This window comes from Miscanthus floridulus, unplaced genomic scaffold (assembly GCF_019320115.1).
Source record: "Miscanthus floridulus cultivar M001 unplaced genomic scaffold, ASM1932011v1 os_1712_1, whole genome shotgun sequence".
Taxonomy (NCBI): Eukaryota; Viridiplantae; Streptophyta; class Magnoliopsida; order Poales; family Poaceae; genus Miscanthus; species Miscanthus floridulus.
Window position 1 is genome coordinate 34290 of NW_027097871.1, and position 14635 is coordinate 48924.

The 14635-nt window shown below is 44.2% G+C and overlaps 1 protein-coding gene and 2 pseudogenes across 1 annotated transcript; all 3 read right to left on the bottom strand.

The window, feature by feature from the left end:
- On the bottom strand, window positions 1-1830 carry LOC136534240 (glycosyltransferase BC10-like; annotated as a pseudogene).
- Window positions 1831-4661: 2831 nt separating this feature from the next.
- Window positions 4662-7605, bottom strand: LOC136534252 (glycosyltransferase BC10-like). Its single transcript, XM_066526703.1, has 3 exons — window positions 7522-7605; window positions 6039-6568; window positions 4662-5940 (listed from the first exon to the last, which is right to left on the bottom strand). Exons 1-3 carry the CDS (start codon window positions 7571-7573, stop codon window positions 5281-5283), a joined length of 1242 nt encoding a protein of 413 aa, XP_066382800.1. The 5' UTR covers window positions 7574-7605; the 3' UTR covers window positions 4662-5280.
- LOC136534251 (uncharacterized) lies at window positions 7494-14506 on the bottom strand (annotated as a pseudogene).
- Window positions 14507-14635: the final 129 nt, after the last annotated feature.

Sequence of the window (14635 nt, forward strand, 5' to 3'; positions counted from 1 at the left end):
AGTAAAGAGACCAATGCCGCTTCCATCGAAGTTGAAAACGCAATGAATCTTCTGCTGATAAGCACTCGGCTGCTTTTCACTTTTTCTAAGGATTACAATGGTAACAAACTACAATCTTGATCATCTCACCCAAACCCCATAACCTTGGGATTCAATCGGAACAGCGGCTCGAGCGCATCATGTGCGAACTTGCGCGCAAACAGGTAGCAGGTCCCATTCGCCCCGTCATTGTAGGTGCAGTTCCTGCCACTGCCGGCGCCTCCCCTGATCTTCCTGATCAGATCCTCTGTCACGTCATCTCTCCCGTACGTCTGTGGGTGCACTTCCCCAATCCTCCAGTCCGCGTACGTGAGCGTCCGATTGGCGTTGTGCATCCACCCGATCAAGCTCAGCAGAGTTGGGATGTAGTGTTCGTCCATGAGGCAGGCCAGCTGGACAGCGCAGTACTCACGGAACGCTGGGAAGTAGGTGTCGTCGGAGATGACCTCAACGGCGAGGGCAAGGTCCATCTCAAACCATGGGGTGCCCTTGTGCCACTGCGCAAGGGTGATGTTGCTGCGGTCGGCGAAGAAGGGGTTGTAGTGCACCTCGCTGTCGTGGTTCACGAAGATGTCCACAAAGCTGGTGTTGGAGCCGTGAGGACAGCGTGCACCGTGGGGAAGTCGTAGAGGGGGATGCACGACTCAGAGAGCAGCACGAAGCGCTCTTTGCTGAGGTCTAGCAAGGCGTTTGCCAGGAGCCGGCGCTCCGCCGCCACAAGGGACATATCCCCCCACATCATTTTCTGCATCCACCAAATATGTCGTTGCATTTCAAACATATATATGCAGGAGCTAAAAACCATGCTGCTAGTCACTAGATTAGAACAATTAACAAAATAAGTGTAGATAAGAATGCTGGAGCTGTTTGTTAAAGAAAAGAATGCTGGAGTTGTTTGAATGGGAACAATCACAAGAAGAGACTAGGTCATTTGCGGGTCTTGAATCTGATGATCTTAAGGTTTTTCAATGCAGTGTAGCATTTTCTAGTGTCCATATCTTTAGAAGTTTAAGTACATCTAAACCAATGGATTATTTACAGATTTCTCTATCTTTTTAGTGAAGGGTGGGCCCGGTGCAAGCGGTAGAGTCTTACCGCCTGTGACCGGAAGGTCCCGGGTTCGAGTCGCGGTCTCCTTGCATTGCACAGGCGAGGGTAAGGCTTGCCACTAACACCCTTCCCCAGACCCCGCACAGAGCGGGAGCTCTCTGCACTGGGTACGCCCTTCTCTATCTTTTTAGTACCTGGCTTGGTATTATGTGACCATAGAACACGGACTCCTCCGGAAGCGAACCAGTGTAGGAAGGATCAGTGTGCACATAGATGGAGTACAGGCCATCGTGCCCATTGAAGAACATCTCCCACAAAGGCCACAAAGGCAGGTTCCCTCTTGTCAGGAACAAGAAGGCAACCTTTGGCACACTGTGGAACAGCATGCTCCGGACTTTCGGTGCCATGGATGCCCACCAGAACAGCTCCTCGTCCGTCAATGTTGTGCATGGCGCTCTTTGGCACCAAGAAGCGCATCACCTCTGCCACTTGCAGTTGTAGTGATGGTGGCAGCGGCGATATAGGTTGCAAGGGTGGAGATTGTGATGACACAGGCAGCTGTGGCAAAGGAAGTGCAGGAGAGGGCATTGGTGGAACGAAAGGGATGTAGAAGTTTGGGAATTTGGAGTCGGAGATCATGCCCATGAAAAATCCTAAGGAGAAGACAAGAAGCATAGGCACCACATTGAGGATTTTCCTGCCTAAGTGAGACATTGGCATAGACTTGCTTGTGTTGCTCATGACTAGCAGGCTAAGCCTCAAGCTAGCAACATGCATGAGAAAGAAATGCTGCTACCGGTTATATGATTGGGCTGGCTGAACTAGTGATCTAACCATCCTTGAGTTGAGGGTCCACGCATGCAAGAAAGCACAACTTGTCCAAATTGACATGGCTTGTTCATTCAAAAGTTCTATTTGAGTATTGACTAAGCAATGATTTATGAGTAGGATATACCTCAGAAGCAATAATCTATGAGCCATAGGTCTCATCCTTTCTTTCCATTATTAGAAATCTAAAAGAACATCTATTCCATATGTATGGACGGTAGCCAAAAGAAATTCGCCCTACCTCTTTCTTGCACTGCGCAAGAGGGACTCCTTATCAGGCAGTTTTGCACAAAAGCAAGAAATTTCCACTGACATTGCAATCAGAGACCATGTACCTACTGAAACGATGCCTCCGGGCGAGGCCAAGTGAGATACTGCCATGGTTCTGTTTCACTGAGGGACCAAAATGGTAAAAATACACCGATCTAAATTTTTTAGTCTTGTAATAAGGATATTTGTTCATCAGAAATGTGAAGATCTTGATTTTTACAAATTGAGGCAGACCTAGAACTTCGAATGTAGGCATGCGAGTTAACATAGATCTTGATTTTACAAACGTTTCCCAATTCCATTTCTTAGCTCATTCAATCAACCACTCGAGCATTCACGGTTCCATTTTGGGAGTTCTCATACCTGCTTCCTGCTCGTGCTCGGTTCCCAGCCGCAACGCCGAGCGCAGTCCCGCGCGCCGCGTGTGCACCGCACAGCCCGTCGCGCGCTCTGCCCGCAGCTCGCCGCCTCGCTTTGTTCTCCATCCGCCGGAGGAGAATCTACTCAGAGAGATGGATGACGGATTTGGGCAGTAGGGACTGGCCACTGGGGACTGGGATTTGGTGGGAGCCAGAGATTTCAATTTGCAAACCCTAAACCGCTCTGCTGTTCGTAGGCCAGTCTCGAGCCCTCTTCATCACTTCAAGGCTGAGCATGAAACAGAAAGGAAATGGAAAAAGTCCAGGTTACCTCCTCAACTTTCGTAAAAATTAGCTTTTCCTTTCTGAACTTTAAACTGGGTAAAATGTCTTCCTCAACTTTTAAAACCGTTCATCTTACCTTCCTGCCCTGTTATAAGCAGTTTTCAAGGTGGTTTTGTCTTTTTCTTTTTATTTATTTCGGCTGAATCTTTGAAAAATCATTGTAAATCACAGAAAAACATAAAATGGAAAATCCAATTTTGTTAGACTCCACATGAGTAGATCTACACAGTGAATATATAATATGGTATGCTTTAGTATAAAGTTTTTACTGTGACTTTAGATCTATGCTTTTCTGTAATTAATTGGAATAATTCATAGCTGCAGTTTCTATGGTCCAATTGTGATGGAATTTTTATGATAGGCTAATTATTGTATGATTGAACTGTAGTAAAAATTTCATACTCATTGAATTATGTATAGCTTAGTTATAGATTTATTTATATTTAACAAGCATAAACCTAAATAAATCTATAACTAAATTATACATGATCTAATGAGTATAAAATTTTTACTACAGTTTAAGCATACAATAATTAGTCCACCATAAAAATTTTATCACAATTAAATCATAGAAACTGTAGCTATGAATTATTCTATTTAATTATAGAGAAGCATAGATCTAAAGGTACAGCAAAAACTTTGTATTAAAGCATACCATATTATATGTTCTATGTAGATCTACTCATATGGAGTCCAACAAAATTAGATTTTCTATTTTATGATTTTTCTGTGATTTACTATGATTTTTCAAAGATTTAACCGAAATAAATAAAAAAAAAGAAAAAGACAAAACCGCCTTTAAAACTGCTTATAACAGGGCCAGGAAGGTAAGATGAACGGTTTTAAAAGTTCAAGGAGATGTTTTGCCTAGTTTTGAAGTTCAAGGAGAAAAAACGGACTTTCGCGAAAGTTGAGGAATGTAATGTGGACTTTTTTCAAAGGAAAACCGTGTGGTGGGTCAGTCGTCCGGATTCCAAAATCAGCCCGACAGAGGCCGGCATGCTCAGCCCGAGATGTTTGGCCCAACTTGCGCATAGTCAGCCCAAATTCATTTACTTTTCCTAATATTCTTTCTGATCCTTGAGATATGTAACTTACATTTACGAGTTGGATTCCACGTTTAACTAGACCAACAATTTAGGAAAGACTAATTATATTCTTGCATAAACATGTTATATGAGAAAATAGTACAATGATATATTTAGAATGATGGGCTAGTGTAACCAACTTTTCTTCAAAACTAGTTTAACTTTTTTGAAAAAATAACTTCAAGATTTTTATGTTTTTATGTGAATTTCAATATCTTTATGTAAAACTAGGTCTTTACCCGTGCGTTGCACCGGGGACCATAAATTTTTTTATAAATATTTGGTATTTTATGGAGCGTTGCCGGGAGAAAGGGGATCTGATCCGTTTGCATCGTCAAGTGGTGGAGCCAAACGCGGAGCAGGGTGGGGCGATCAAGAGGGACGGGCCAAAAGAGGAGGTGTGAATGGCTACACTTAGGTCTGTTTAGTTTTAGAGATATTGAAATGTCAAAAGTACGTGCGTAGTTGTCTACACTCTAGATAAAGGCAAGCTCAAATCAATAGTTGCCTATGTTCATCACTTAGAGCAAGTATAGTAAAAGGCTATAGGTGGGTTGTATACTGAGGTGGAGAAGAGAGTAGAGGAGAAGCGGATTGTAAGTTTACAGCCGACTTTAACATAAGAACCAAGAAACATTATGAGAGAGACAAGTGGATCATGTATTATCAGTGAAGAGGTAACTGCTATATGAATTGACCGAGAGATAGGCTGCCGAACTTGGTTCAATACATTGAAGTAAACACTTAGCTCCCAGCACAACGGGAGAGACGAAAGTCTAGTTCGTCGTGCCCATTGACCCTCAGACCTTTCCTGCTCAAAGCTCTCCTACTTGTTGGATACCGACGCCGAGCCGGAGCGTGAGCAGGTCTTTTGGCTTCAGTACTATAGCACGGAGCCAGTGAAGCTAGAAGTCGTGGCTCCACTGACGCCTCTTTTCAGTTTATTTTTGACCTCGGGAACCAAAATGGCTCGGTGCTACACAATGCCCAACAATGCTGTACGGGACCCTCAAAAGTCAAAAGGTCGGTGACCTTGGGCGGGCGCACGGCGATCACGGGCCTGCACGCGGGTGCTGGCATGAATGTGATTGCGTGCCGTGAAACTAGCAAGCAACATGGCTATCGCTCGCCAAATTAAGCCAAGCGATCATTCCCGTTTCTGCAGCTACACGTTAGAAGAAGCTTCAAAAAACTATTTTAATTTATTCTTCTAGTGACTGGTGTTGATAGATGACACTCAGTACAGTAATTAACTCCCAAAACATGTAAAGCAGCCACAGCAATATACAATCTCGATCGTCTCACCCGAACCCCATGACCTTGGGCGCCAACTGGAGCAGCGGCTGGAGCGTGTCCGGCGAGAACTTGCGCGCGAACAGGAAGCAGACGCCGGTGGCCCCGTCGTGGTACGCGCTGCAGTTCCTGCCGGAGCGCGCGCCTCCCCTGATCTCCTCGACCAGCTCCGCCGTCACCTCCTCCGCGCCGTGCCTGTGCGGGTGGAACAGCCCATCCCGGCGCTTCCAGTCCGTGAACGTGAGCGTCCGGTTGGCGCTCCGCGGCCACCGCAGCACGCTCAGCAGCGTCGGCACGTAGTGCTCGTCCATGAGGCAGGCCGCCTGCCCCACGCAGCGCTCGCGGAACGTGGGGAAGTAGGTGCCGTCGGAGATGACCTCCAGCGCCAGCGCGCGGTCCATCTCGAACCACTCCTCGCCCTTGCGCCACTGCGCCACGGTGATGTTGTTGCGCTCCGCGAACAGGTCGTTGTAGCGCGCCGGGGTGACGATCACGTCCACGAAGCTGGTGTTGGTGCCGGTGAGCACGGCGTACACGGTGCTGAAGTTGTAGAGGGGGATGCACGTCTCGGAGAGCAGCGCGAACCGCTCGTTGCCGAGGTCCAGGAGCGCGTTCGCCAGCAGCCGGCGCTCCGCGGCCACCAGGCTCACGTCTCCCCACATCGTTTTCTGCAATTTTTATATATGTAGGAGTAGTTGCCTTCAGCTTGAGATCGTTTTCTGCATTTTCTGCATCGTTTTCAGAATTCAGATTGCTCTATAGTTACCTGGCTTGGGATCATGCGACCGTAGAAGACGGAGTCCTCCGGCGGCGAGCCGGTGTAGGAAGGATCGGTGTGCACGTAAATGGAGTACAGGCCTTCGTGCCCCGCGAAGAACTTCTCCCACAACGTCCGCAGCAGCAGGTCCCCTCTCGCCAGGAACAAGAAGGCAACCTTGGGCGCGCGGTGGTACGGCGTGCTGCGGACCTTGGGCGTCATGGACGCCCACCACAGCAGCTCCTCGTCGGTCATGTTGTGCATGGCGCTGGGCGGCTCCAGGAAGCGTGCCAGCCCCACTTGTGGGTTTTGCGGTGGCAGCGGCGCCGGAGGTGGTGAAGATGGTACCGGAGGTGGCGACGGAGAGGGCGATGGCGCGACGGAGGAGAGGTAGAAGTTTGGGAACTTGGAGTTGGAGGTCACGCCGAGCACAAATCCCAAGGAGAAGAGAAGAAGCATAGGCACCACATTGAGGAGCTTCCCGCCTATGTGAGAGTGAGACACAGCCATGGCTTTGTTTACGTCGTTCATGGCTTGGCCTGAAGTTCGCAGCACAACACTGGGTGAGCTCAGCTACCTTGGTTATGCACTTATTCTATCTCCGGTGTTCTACTGCCTGAACGGGATGGAACTAAAATACACGCACTCCCACAGCTCCGCTTTGCTTGCTCTGCAAAGTAACATGGCTTCTGACTGCTCCCTGCAAAAGTCAGTTGCGTTCACTAACCTCTTTCGAATTATCAGTAGGAGCTAGTATGTTGGCAGCAACCTATGGGTCGCACGTTGATCCTTTGCTTCCGTCATGAATTATATAGCTGCACAAAGTTGCCGTGCTCGTTTGGGAGGAACAAATGCCGATTCATTGGACTGTGTTATCATTCAGCTGTGCATTTACAGCAGAAATGCCAATCTGAAGGCGCAAGGATCAAATCTCCCACTGAAACGACACTCAGATGTTTAAATTCTCATCCAATTGCATTGGTGACAGAGTATTCCGCAATAATTTCCAAAGAAAGGAAAAAGGCAGGTACAACTAAGAGTGGCAACAAAGGAAACTTAGGAGTGACACGACTAAGCGTAGGAGAGACAACAGGCATAGTTTTTCATGCCTGTTAGTAGTTTTTTTTATGCTCACGGGGTCAACATAGAAACGGCATGAGCCAGGAGATGCTCACTTTCAAGTTTGCTTTGCCTCTTCGGTCCAATGCTAAGGTTAACTACCAGTCTACCTCCTAGACGATTGTGAGCCGTAAGAACTATGCAGACACTAACATATTTGACCTCGTAGGCCCTTAATAACACCTTACTTGCCCCTGTTTTTGATGAGGCAACTGCTTTCAGGGATTCTACGATTCGGTTAAAATTTGATTGAAATCCTAAGAACTCAGATCCTAATCCCTCACTTTCCATGTTCCTAGTCTGGATACTTCTCTTGTGTATAGATGTGGCAATCAAGGACAATAATTGTAGAATAAGAGTTTTGGCAATTCACCTTTCGACTCAACATACTGGAAGCAGGATCCTGGGAATAATATAATGTGCATGTAGCTGGAAAATTATCGACCGAGAGAATCTATGATTGCTTCCAATAGTTCCTTCTGAGAGCACAAGCAATTGCAAGACCACCAGCAAGGGCACTTGCCGCAAGGATAGCTGGGGAGCTCCTGGAATGCACATATGCCACCGCCCAACGTAATATGAAATGCACTCCACAGCTTTCCTTAAAGTTTTCCAATGAGAAGGCCTGCATATATTAGAGTTGTTAATCTTGCTATTTCGGAAGTGTGAATGCTAGCCTTGGTGGACAATCTAAATATTCATCGGATTATTACAAGATTTTGTTCCCCATCATTGAATTGTTCAGTGTCATGCACAAAATAAAACAAAAAAAATGGTGAACAGAGCAGCTTAAATGCAATCAAAACACAGAATGTGACTTGGAAGATCCTTTCTCTCATACTTGCCATCAAACTCTAGAGATAAAATCATCACAACTTCGACTGAACATTTCCAAAGAGAAATCCTGCATGATAATCCCCAAAATATTTGATTAAACTAAATAATCCTGCATGATAATCCCCAAAATATTTGATTAAACTAAGTAATTGGCTTTACGATTGAATATCAGTTCTAGCAACAAAGTAGAGGTCAAATGAGGAAAAAGAAAAAACTCTCGAGAAAAGGCTCTGAAAGGTGGCTGCACTGGACGCGCCTGCATCATGTGTATCTCTGCACAGTTACACAGCAAGGGGCCTACTTTTTGTGCAAGCCAGGGCTTGGAACCTCGCCAGCAGGCTCAGCCTCCCAACTCGAGGTCCTACCATCGCGCTATCACTACGCTACGTTTATCAGGTCAAATGAGGAAAAGCATAACTCCACGAATCATGGAAGCTAGCACAAACTTGTATTAAGGCCAGCCACATCCTTAGCGGATGGTGTTTCCAATTGTACCCTTTTGAATGAAAATCCAGATGGAATCCTCACCCCCCCCCCCCCCCCCCCCCCCCCCCCCCCCCCCCCCACCCCCACCACCACCACCACCACACACACACACCAAGTTACATTAAAAAACAAAAACTTGTGAAAAATGGGTCAATTACAATTTTAATGTGGAAAAATGCAAACCAACTCAAGTCTCATCCACAATGAGAAGCTCTAGCCCAATCATGTGGATTCAATCATTTAAATCAACAGTGTTTGGGAGTAACATTTCTATTTGACTAAATGATCATTCTGCAGCACTTTCCCTACACTATATCAATCATTTATACAATATCAAATAGAACAGATTATGCATAAATCTAGAATATCTTTATCTTCTTTAATAATGCATACAGGGTAAAGGTGTATCTCAGGATGTAATATTTCTAATACTCACCTTGGGCAATTTACGTAGGGAGTTCAGATGATCAACATGAAGGCGAACATTGAAAGAAGCAGGAATCCACAACTTCCTGTCAACATCACTGTAAGTCTTTGAAACTATATCAAACAGAGTTTGGGCCCCACTCTCTATGGATTGCAGAATGGACGCTTCTCTAGCCCTTCGATTCCTGGTAAACACGGACTGGATCAGAATGCGCACAGTCTTGAAAAAGGCATATTGTTTTTAAAAATGAAAATCCCTTCATATAGGGTAAGAAGTAAGCAGGCTACATTTGAATTGGATATGGACAAAAATTCCAAAAGCAACTGTGAACAATAGAACTTATAACATGTACGTATATCCTGTAGAACATGAGCCAGAGAAGCTAGGGAGCGATAAAGTTTCTTTTTTCTTAAAAAAACTTGTATAAAGAAATGATTAGTTCTCCATGCCTGAGGTATCCACAAAGCATATACTTGGGCCATAGGTTGATCCTTCCATGCATTGGAATTAAGACATGTGGTGACAAGTCCAAGAATTTGTATGTAGTTTCAAAGTAATCCTGCAGATTTCAAATCAAACAATTCTGTTATAAAAGCACTATTCAGTCTATTCTGGAGGGAAGAGTGCACATGAAGAAAGAATGGGAGCACATATTCCATGCAGTTGCTTAGAGTGCAGTGATGCCACATTGCTATTTTAACCTTTCAGGTTCCCAAAAAAAGTTACCATTACCTTCATGTTGCCACCATTTCTACTGTCCAAAGTTGCACTTCCATGCCTGCAAATGGGTAAAAAACATCTTTTAAGAACTGCACATACATGATGCATTAAGTTAAGAGTACATAGCATATGAATGTTGACTCTACCACTTTGTTTCAAAGATTAGTTATGTTCCTTTTGGCCATGTTTTAATCTATAACCATTTAATGATGCTGCTTCAGAAAACAAAAATGAAATGCAATATTGCTTGCAATAGCAGAGGAAGATAAATCAAGTCAACTTGCATCTTAAAAGGAAGCTATTTAGGTTCCAGATAGACAAAAACAAAAACAGGCATATTCCTTTCCTACAAAATTCCAGCACTTCCAAATGTCAAAAAAAAGTTTGATTCATTGCTCTTTTTAAAAACTTTAGTTCAGGATGAAAAAAAGTCAGGAAATGTGTAAATGTACTGCAGGGTGGCGTTCATATATCCACTGTGCGTGAGAATTGTCACTGTGATCTTGAAATAGGAGAATGTGACATGAGTATTTGGCTAACAAGTTAACATTTTAAAGGTGATACTATAATTATAGTAGACTTCACACTTAAGATCATATATCATCTCCTTATGCGAGCCTAGCTCAGTTGGTTAGGTTCCTTGTAGTGGAACCTACCCACCCGAAGTCCTCGACTTGGCACGGGTGCTCGCATTTTCCTGATTTATTCCAGGATTTAACGGTGTTGTGCTTTCAGTGGTAGGTGATGTTCTCGTCGACAGCGAGGCGCCTATGGTGACTTCGTCAATCTCGAGATCTGTCGGCGCAGTCTTTCGGAGGTGCTCATAGGGGTAGGGTTTGCGTGCGTTCGTTCATAGGGGTGAGTGTGCGTGCGTTGTGAGCGTCTGTGTCCGTACTGTGTAATTCGCCAAAAAAAAAAACCTGAACAATGCTTACCCTACACAATGATCTCCAACAACCAATGTATTCGTATTTACATGGAGAAGCCCCATATGACCATCTGTATGACCCTAAAATTCAAATATGGTGAGGAATTAAGAACCAAAATAGAATACACAGAAATGTAATATAAAAGCAATGCATCACTTTATTATTATTTTTTGAACAGTCTGCATCACTTTATTATTGATCAAATAAAAACAAACTACAGTTGTATGCATTGGTCTAATTAACAAAAGGGAAAAAAGAATTTCCAGAAAGTGTAAAGTTGAGTAAAATTTACATCATTTTCAAATAAAAATTTCTTTATGAAAAATAAAGCAATCAAGAATCGATAATAATTGGAGTTAAGATCACATCAGGAAATGGCTTAGCTCCTAGAATCTGAAATAAAACAAGATATGTTTCTCCTATGACTTCTCATAGTAAGTTCAGGCATGCCCTTGTTTTGCTAATATATTTGCCTCTGTGCAACTGCAATATAAAATGTTTAGTAGTAACCAAGCACTATAGTACTATGCATGTATTAGTATCAACTTTTACAGACTATTTTTATAGGTTGATGTTCTTGACTTGGCTCTAAATAGACCTAGCTAGGACAATAAGTTAAAGACTTCAGAAACTTTATAATTATTGGACCATTTGAATCCATTATCATGCGTTAAGAGCTCAACAGAAGAAAATTCTTCTTACCAGCAAGTATGTAGGTATAAAAAATTGTAAGCAAAAAACACAAATGGGAGAAAATTATCCAAGAGCATTATACTTACAGGTGCAAAAACAACTTGTAGTTCTTGGTCACCTATGCATATCTTTTCACCACCAGTTACTGAAGTGTAGTCAATCTGCCAATTTCCTATACATCATGGCATCATGCACATTGAGATGAACAAAAACATGGGCATCAGGGCATGGATAACATAATAAACAGAAAAAAGTACATCTTAAGGCTAAATCACAAACATGCAGTGCAGCCCAGCTTAAGTTAGGGAAATGACAATAATAGTCTAAAATGATTGTGTGATACACTAGATTATTATATTGAATATTAGATTATTAAGAGAACATGTTCATTTAGGAAAACCCTGAAATGCAGGAGATTTAAATACCATTATATTAAGAAGGAAAAAAATGACCCTTACAAACAGAGACCAAAAAACCCACAAACACACCCTAATGATTAGGAAGAAAACGACATCAACCTTGACTAAAACACAACAAACAACCCCGATCCAGTAGCTGCAACCCATCATCCACCTTCTGGAGCAAGGGCAGGAAGGTATGTAGTTCCTTGAGCCCCTGCCAAACCCCAAAGGTGGAGCTCCTCAACAGCAAGCGTCAGAGCTCCAGCTATGCTAGGAGCAGCACCATCAAACACACACCACTTACGGTGATTCCAAATCATCCAAGCACCTAAGATGATAAGGGAGTAAGGGTCCCATCTCTGGCCCACCATTTATCAAAGGAAACCTCATCTGGCTTAGGACAAAGGATCTGTAATCCAACCTACAAAACTATTCAGATGATTTCCCAATATCCACAGCAAGGTCTAAGTATGATAATCTGAGATGTGGATTGTATAAAGAGTGAAGTGACAGATTGGTAGTTGGGTTCAGAGTAATAAAACTTGCCAGATACCTCCTCGGTCATTCAAGTTTTCAGAACCTCAGAAATAGGGAGATGAACACATTTCTGCCATGACAATGATAAGTTTTGCAATATTGGCAAAATAAATCGAATATGTGTAGGCTCTAACCTTTCCCAATGCGATCCATTGTACTTTGGTGTGTCAGAAGAACAGCATCAGGATTGCATCTCTGAACAACTGAAAGACCTACAATTTTGAACCAAATGGATTCAGTTTGTTTATGATGCATAGCATAGACAGACCTGACAGTAATTGACTACAAGAGGCACTATAGCATGATTGCATTTCACCATCTCGATTTGATACTCCTGGATATGGTCTCGATTTGAACAAAATTGGAATATTAAAGAGCAAACAAAATGTTCAATAAATATTTTTCATCGTACCCTCAATGTGATCGTGATGATGATGTGTAACAAGAACTAATAACCTTTTTGGAAGGGAATCGATGAGATCTGCAAGCTGAACATGATAAGAATGTAATTAGTCAATAGAATGGAAGCACCAGTACATGCAAAAGGTCTACTCAGAGTAAGCATTCCAATAAACACTCCATGGTGTCTGCAGGTGTGCATACAGTGTTATTCCTACAGAAACAGCTGGAACATTTTGAAAAGGTAATGTTTTATCAAGAAGTCTCATAGATTTTGTCCCTGGTGTCATCCTTTTGTATTTTTGCTACTTCTACTGTGCTGTGATATACAGAAATAATCAGGCACGAACCCTTTCTTCATAAAGCTACTGGCAAATCTTGAGGCCTCAAGGAAATAAGGGCACATGAAGAAACTGTCATTACTCAGTAATATAGGTCTAGCATGGAAGGAACTGTAGCAAATAAATAAGGGGAAGACACCTTCTGAAAATCTACAATCCAATTAAAACAAACAAACCTAAGGTGGGAAATGCACTTCATAAGACAGCGATGTTAAAGATACTTACATGTATGCACATTGGCTTTTCTAAAGAACACAATGTAATGAAATTTTCTCTTACCTCTGCATGAACGTGAGAGCTGCATCCAGGATCTATAAGCAGAGCTTCCCCCGAAGCAAAAAATTCAGAACATGTAGATCCACCAGCACCATTGGTTGATCGTACTACCACAAGATTAGTTGTGCGGAATGGCGCTAGTGTCCTACTCTTCATAGGTACAAGTGTTATTCCAGGTGGGTATTCCTATTGAACAATGCATTTCAGGACTGGGAAACTATCTGTCACTATATGGCCTGAATTGAAGGGGGAAAAAGGGTGATACCTGGGAGGGCAATGCAGGAGAAGCTGTGCGGTTTGATGACAGCTCCGAATTCAAAAGTCCAATATATGCATACTGTCCTATGCGATCATTACCTGGCTTCGCTTCCGAAAGCAACCTCAATGCACACTCCTTGGACATCCATTTACATGACTCTGCCATAGGCAACGCATGATGGTCAAGCAATTCCATAATAAAAAACACTCAAACGTTAAGCATCTGACCTTGTAGAGCATCCAATTTGGACTCAAGGGACCCGATGATGTACACCGTGTTAATGCCAGCGTCCGGGCCAAACTCTGCTTCCTCCACATACCTGAGGAGCCTCCACTCCCCACACATCCCATCAGGCAAGCCGAATTGGTCAAAAATCTACGAGAAGCCATCATTTAGAACAAAGTTTGCCAAAATTGAGCTTAGACAGATGACCCTACCAAAAATTACAGGTCGAAATCGAGGTGCCACTTTGAGAACTAGTTTGCTGTTGCTAAACAACTGTAGCCACGGGTAACAACTGCAACAGAGCGCAAAAATTAACTCTGTAACTCGGCTAATGGGTAGGTCACCTGATCAAGAGCGGCGGACACGTCGAGGCGCGAGAGGTCGAGGCGGCCGGCGACAGAGTCCGCACCGCCGATGGACCACCTCCGACCGGGGTGTCCCCGCGAGTGGCGCGGACGGGAGGTCGTAGAGATCGCTGTCGACGAAGCGCCGGTAGTCCTCTTCCGCATCGGGTGGGGATGGCGGGCGCGGCTGCCGGGCGACGAGGAACTCGCCGGTCGAGGGGACCGTGATCGCCGCAGCAAGCCTGTAGGAGGGGGAGCCCATCTTCTCGGCGCCGCGCTGCTGTGAAATGATTGCTGGTTGTTGGGACTAGCGAGCTCCCTAGCTTCATCCGCTCAGGCAGACGGGGCGACCTATGGCAGCAGACAGCGACCTACACGCTTGGCTGGCGCGTTCCGTGCTTGCGAGTAAACGTGCGCATCCGGAGACCGGAGGACAACGATCTATCTAGACCGGGCCACTGCAGGCTGACAAGTCACATGAATATGCCGGCATTTCCATCAACAGGAGACGCAGTGGGATACCAATCGCAATATGGATCCAGATGAAGAGCGAGCGGGACTTTCTACCATTTTTTTAAAAAAAAACATTCTATTTTCAGGAGACGAGAGTTCA

Excerpts from the sequence above, each read along its gene's own strand:
- LOC136534252 (XM_066526703.1), bottom strand. The coding sequence starts at position 7,573 with ATGCACATTATATTATTCCCAGGATCCTGCTTCCAGTATGTTGAGTCG. Across the intron at positions 6,569-7,521 it reads CCAGTATGTTGAGTCGAAAG|GCCAAGCCATGAACGACGTA; the intron begins GTGAATTGCCAA and ends TGCGAACTTCAG. Across the intron at positions 5,941-6,038 it reads GTCGCATGATCCCAAGCCAG|AAAACGATGTGGGGAGACGT; the intron begins GTAACTATAGAG and ends TAAAAATTGCAG.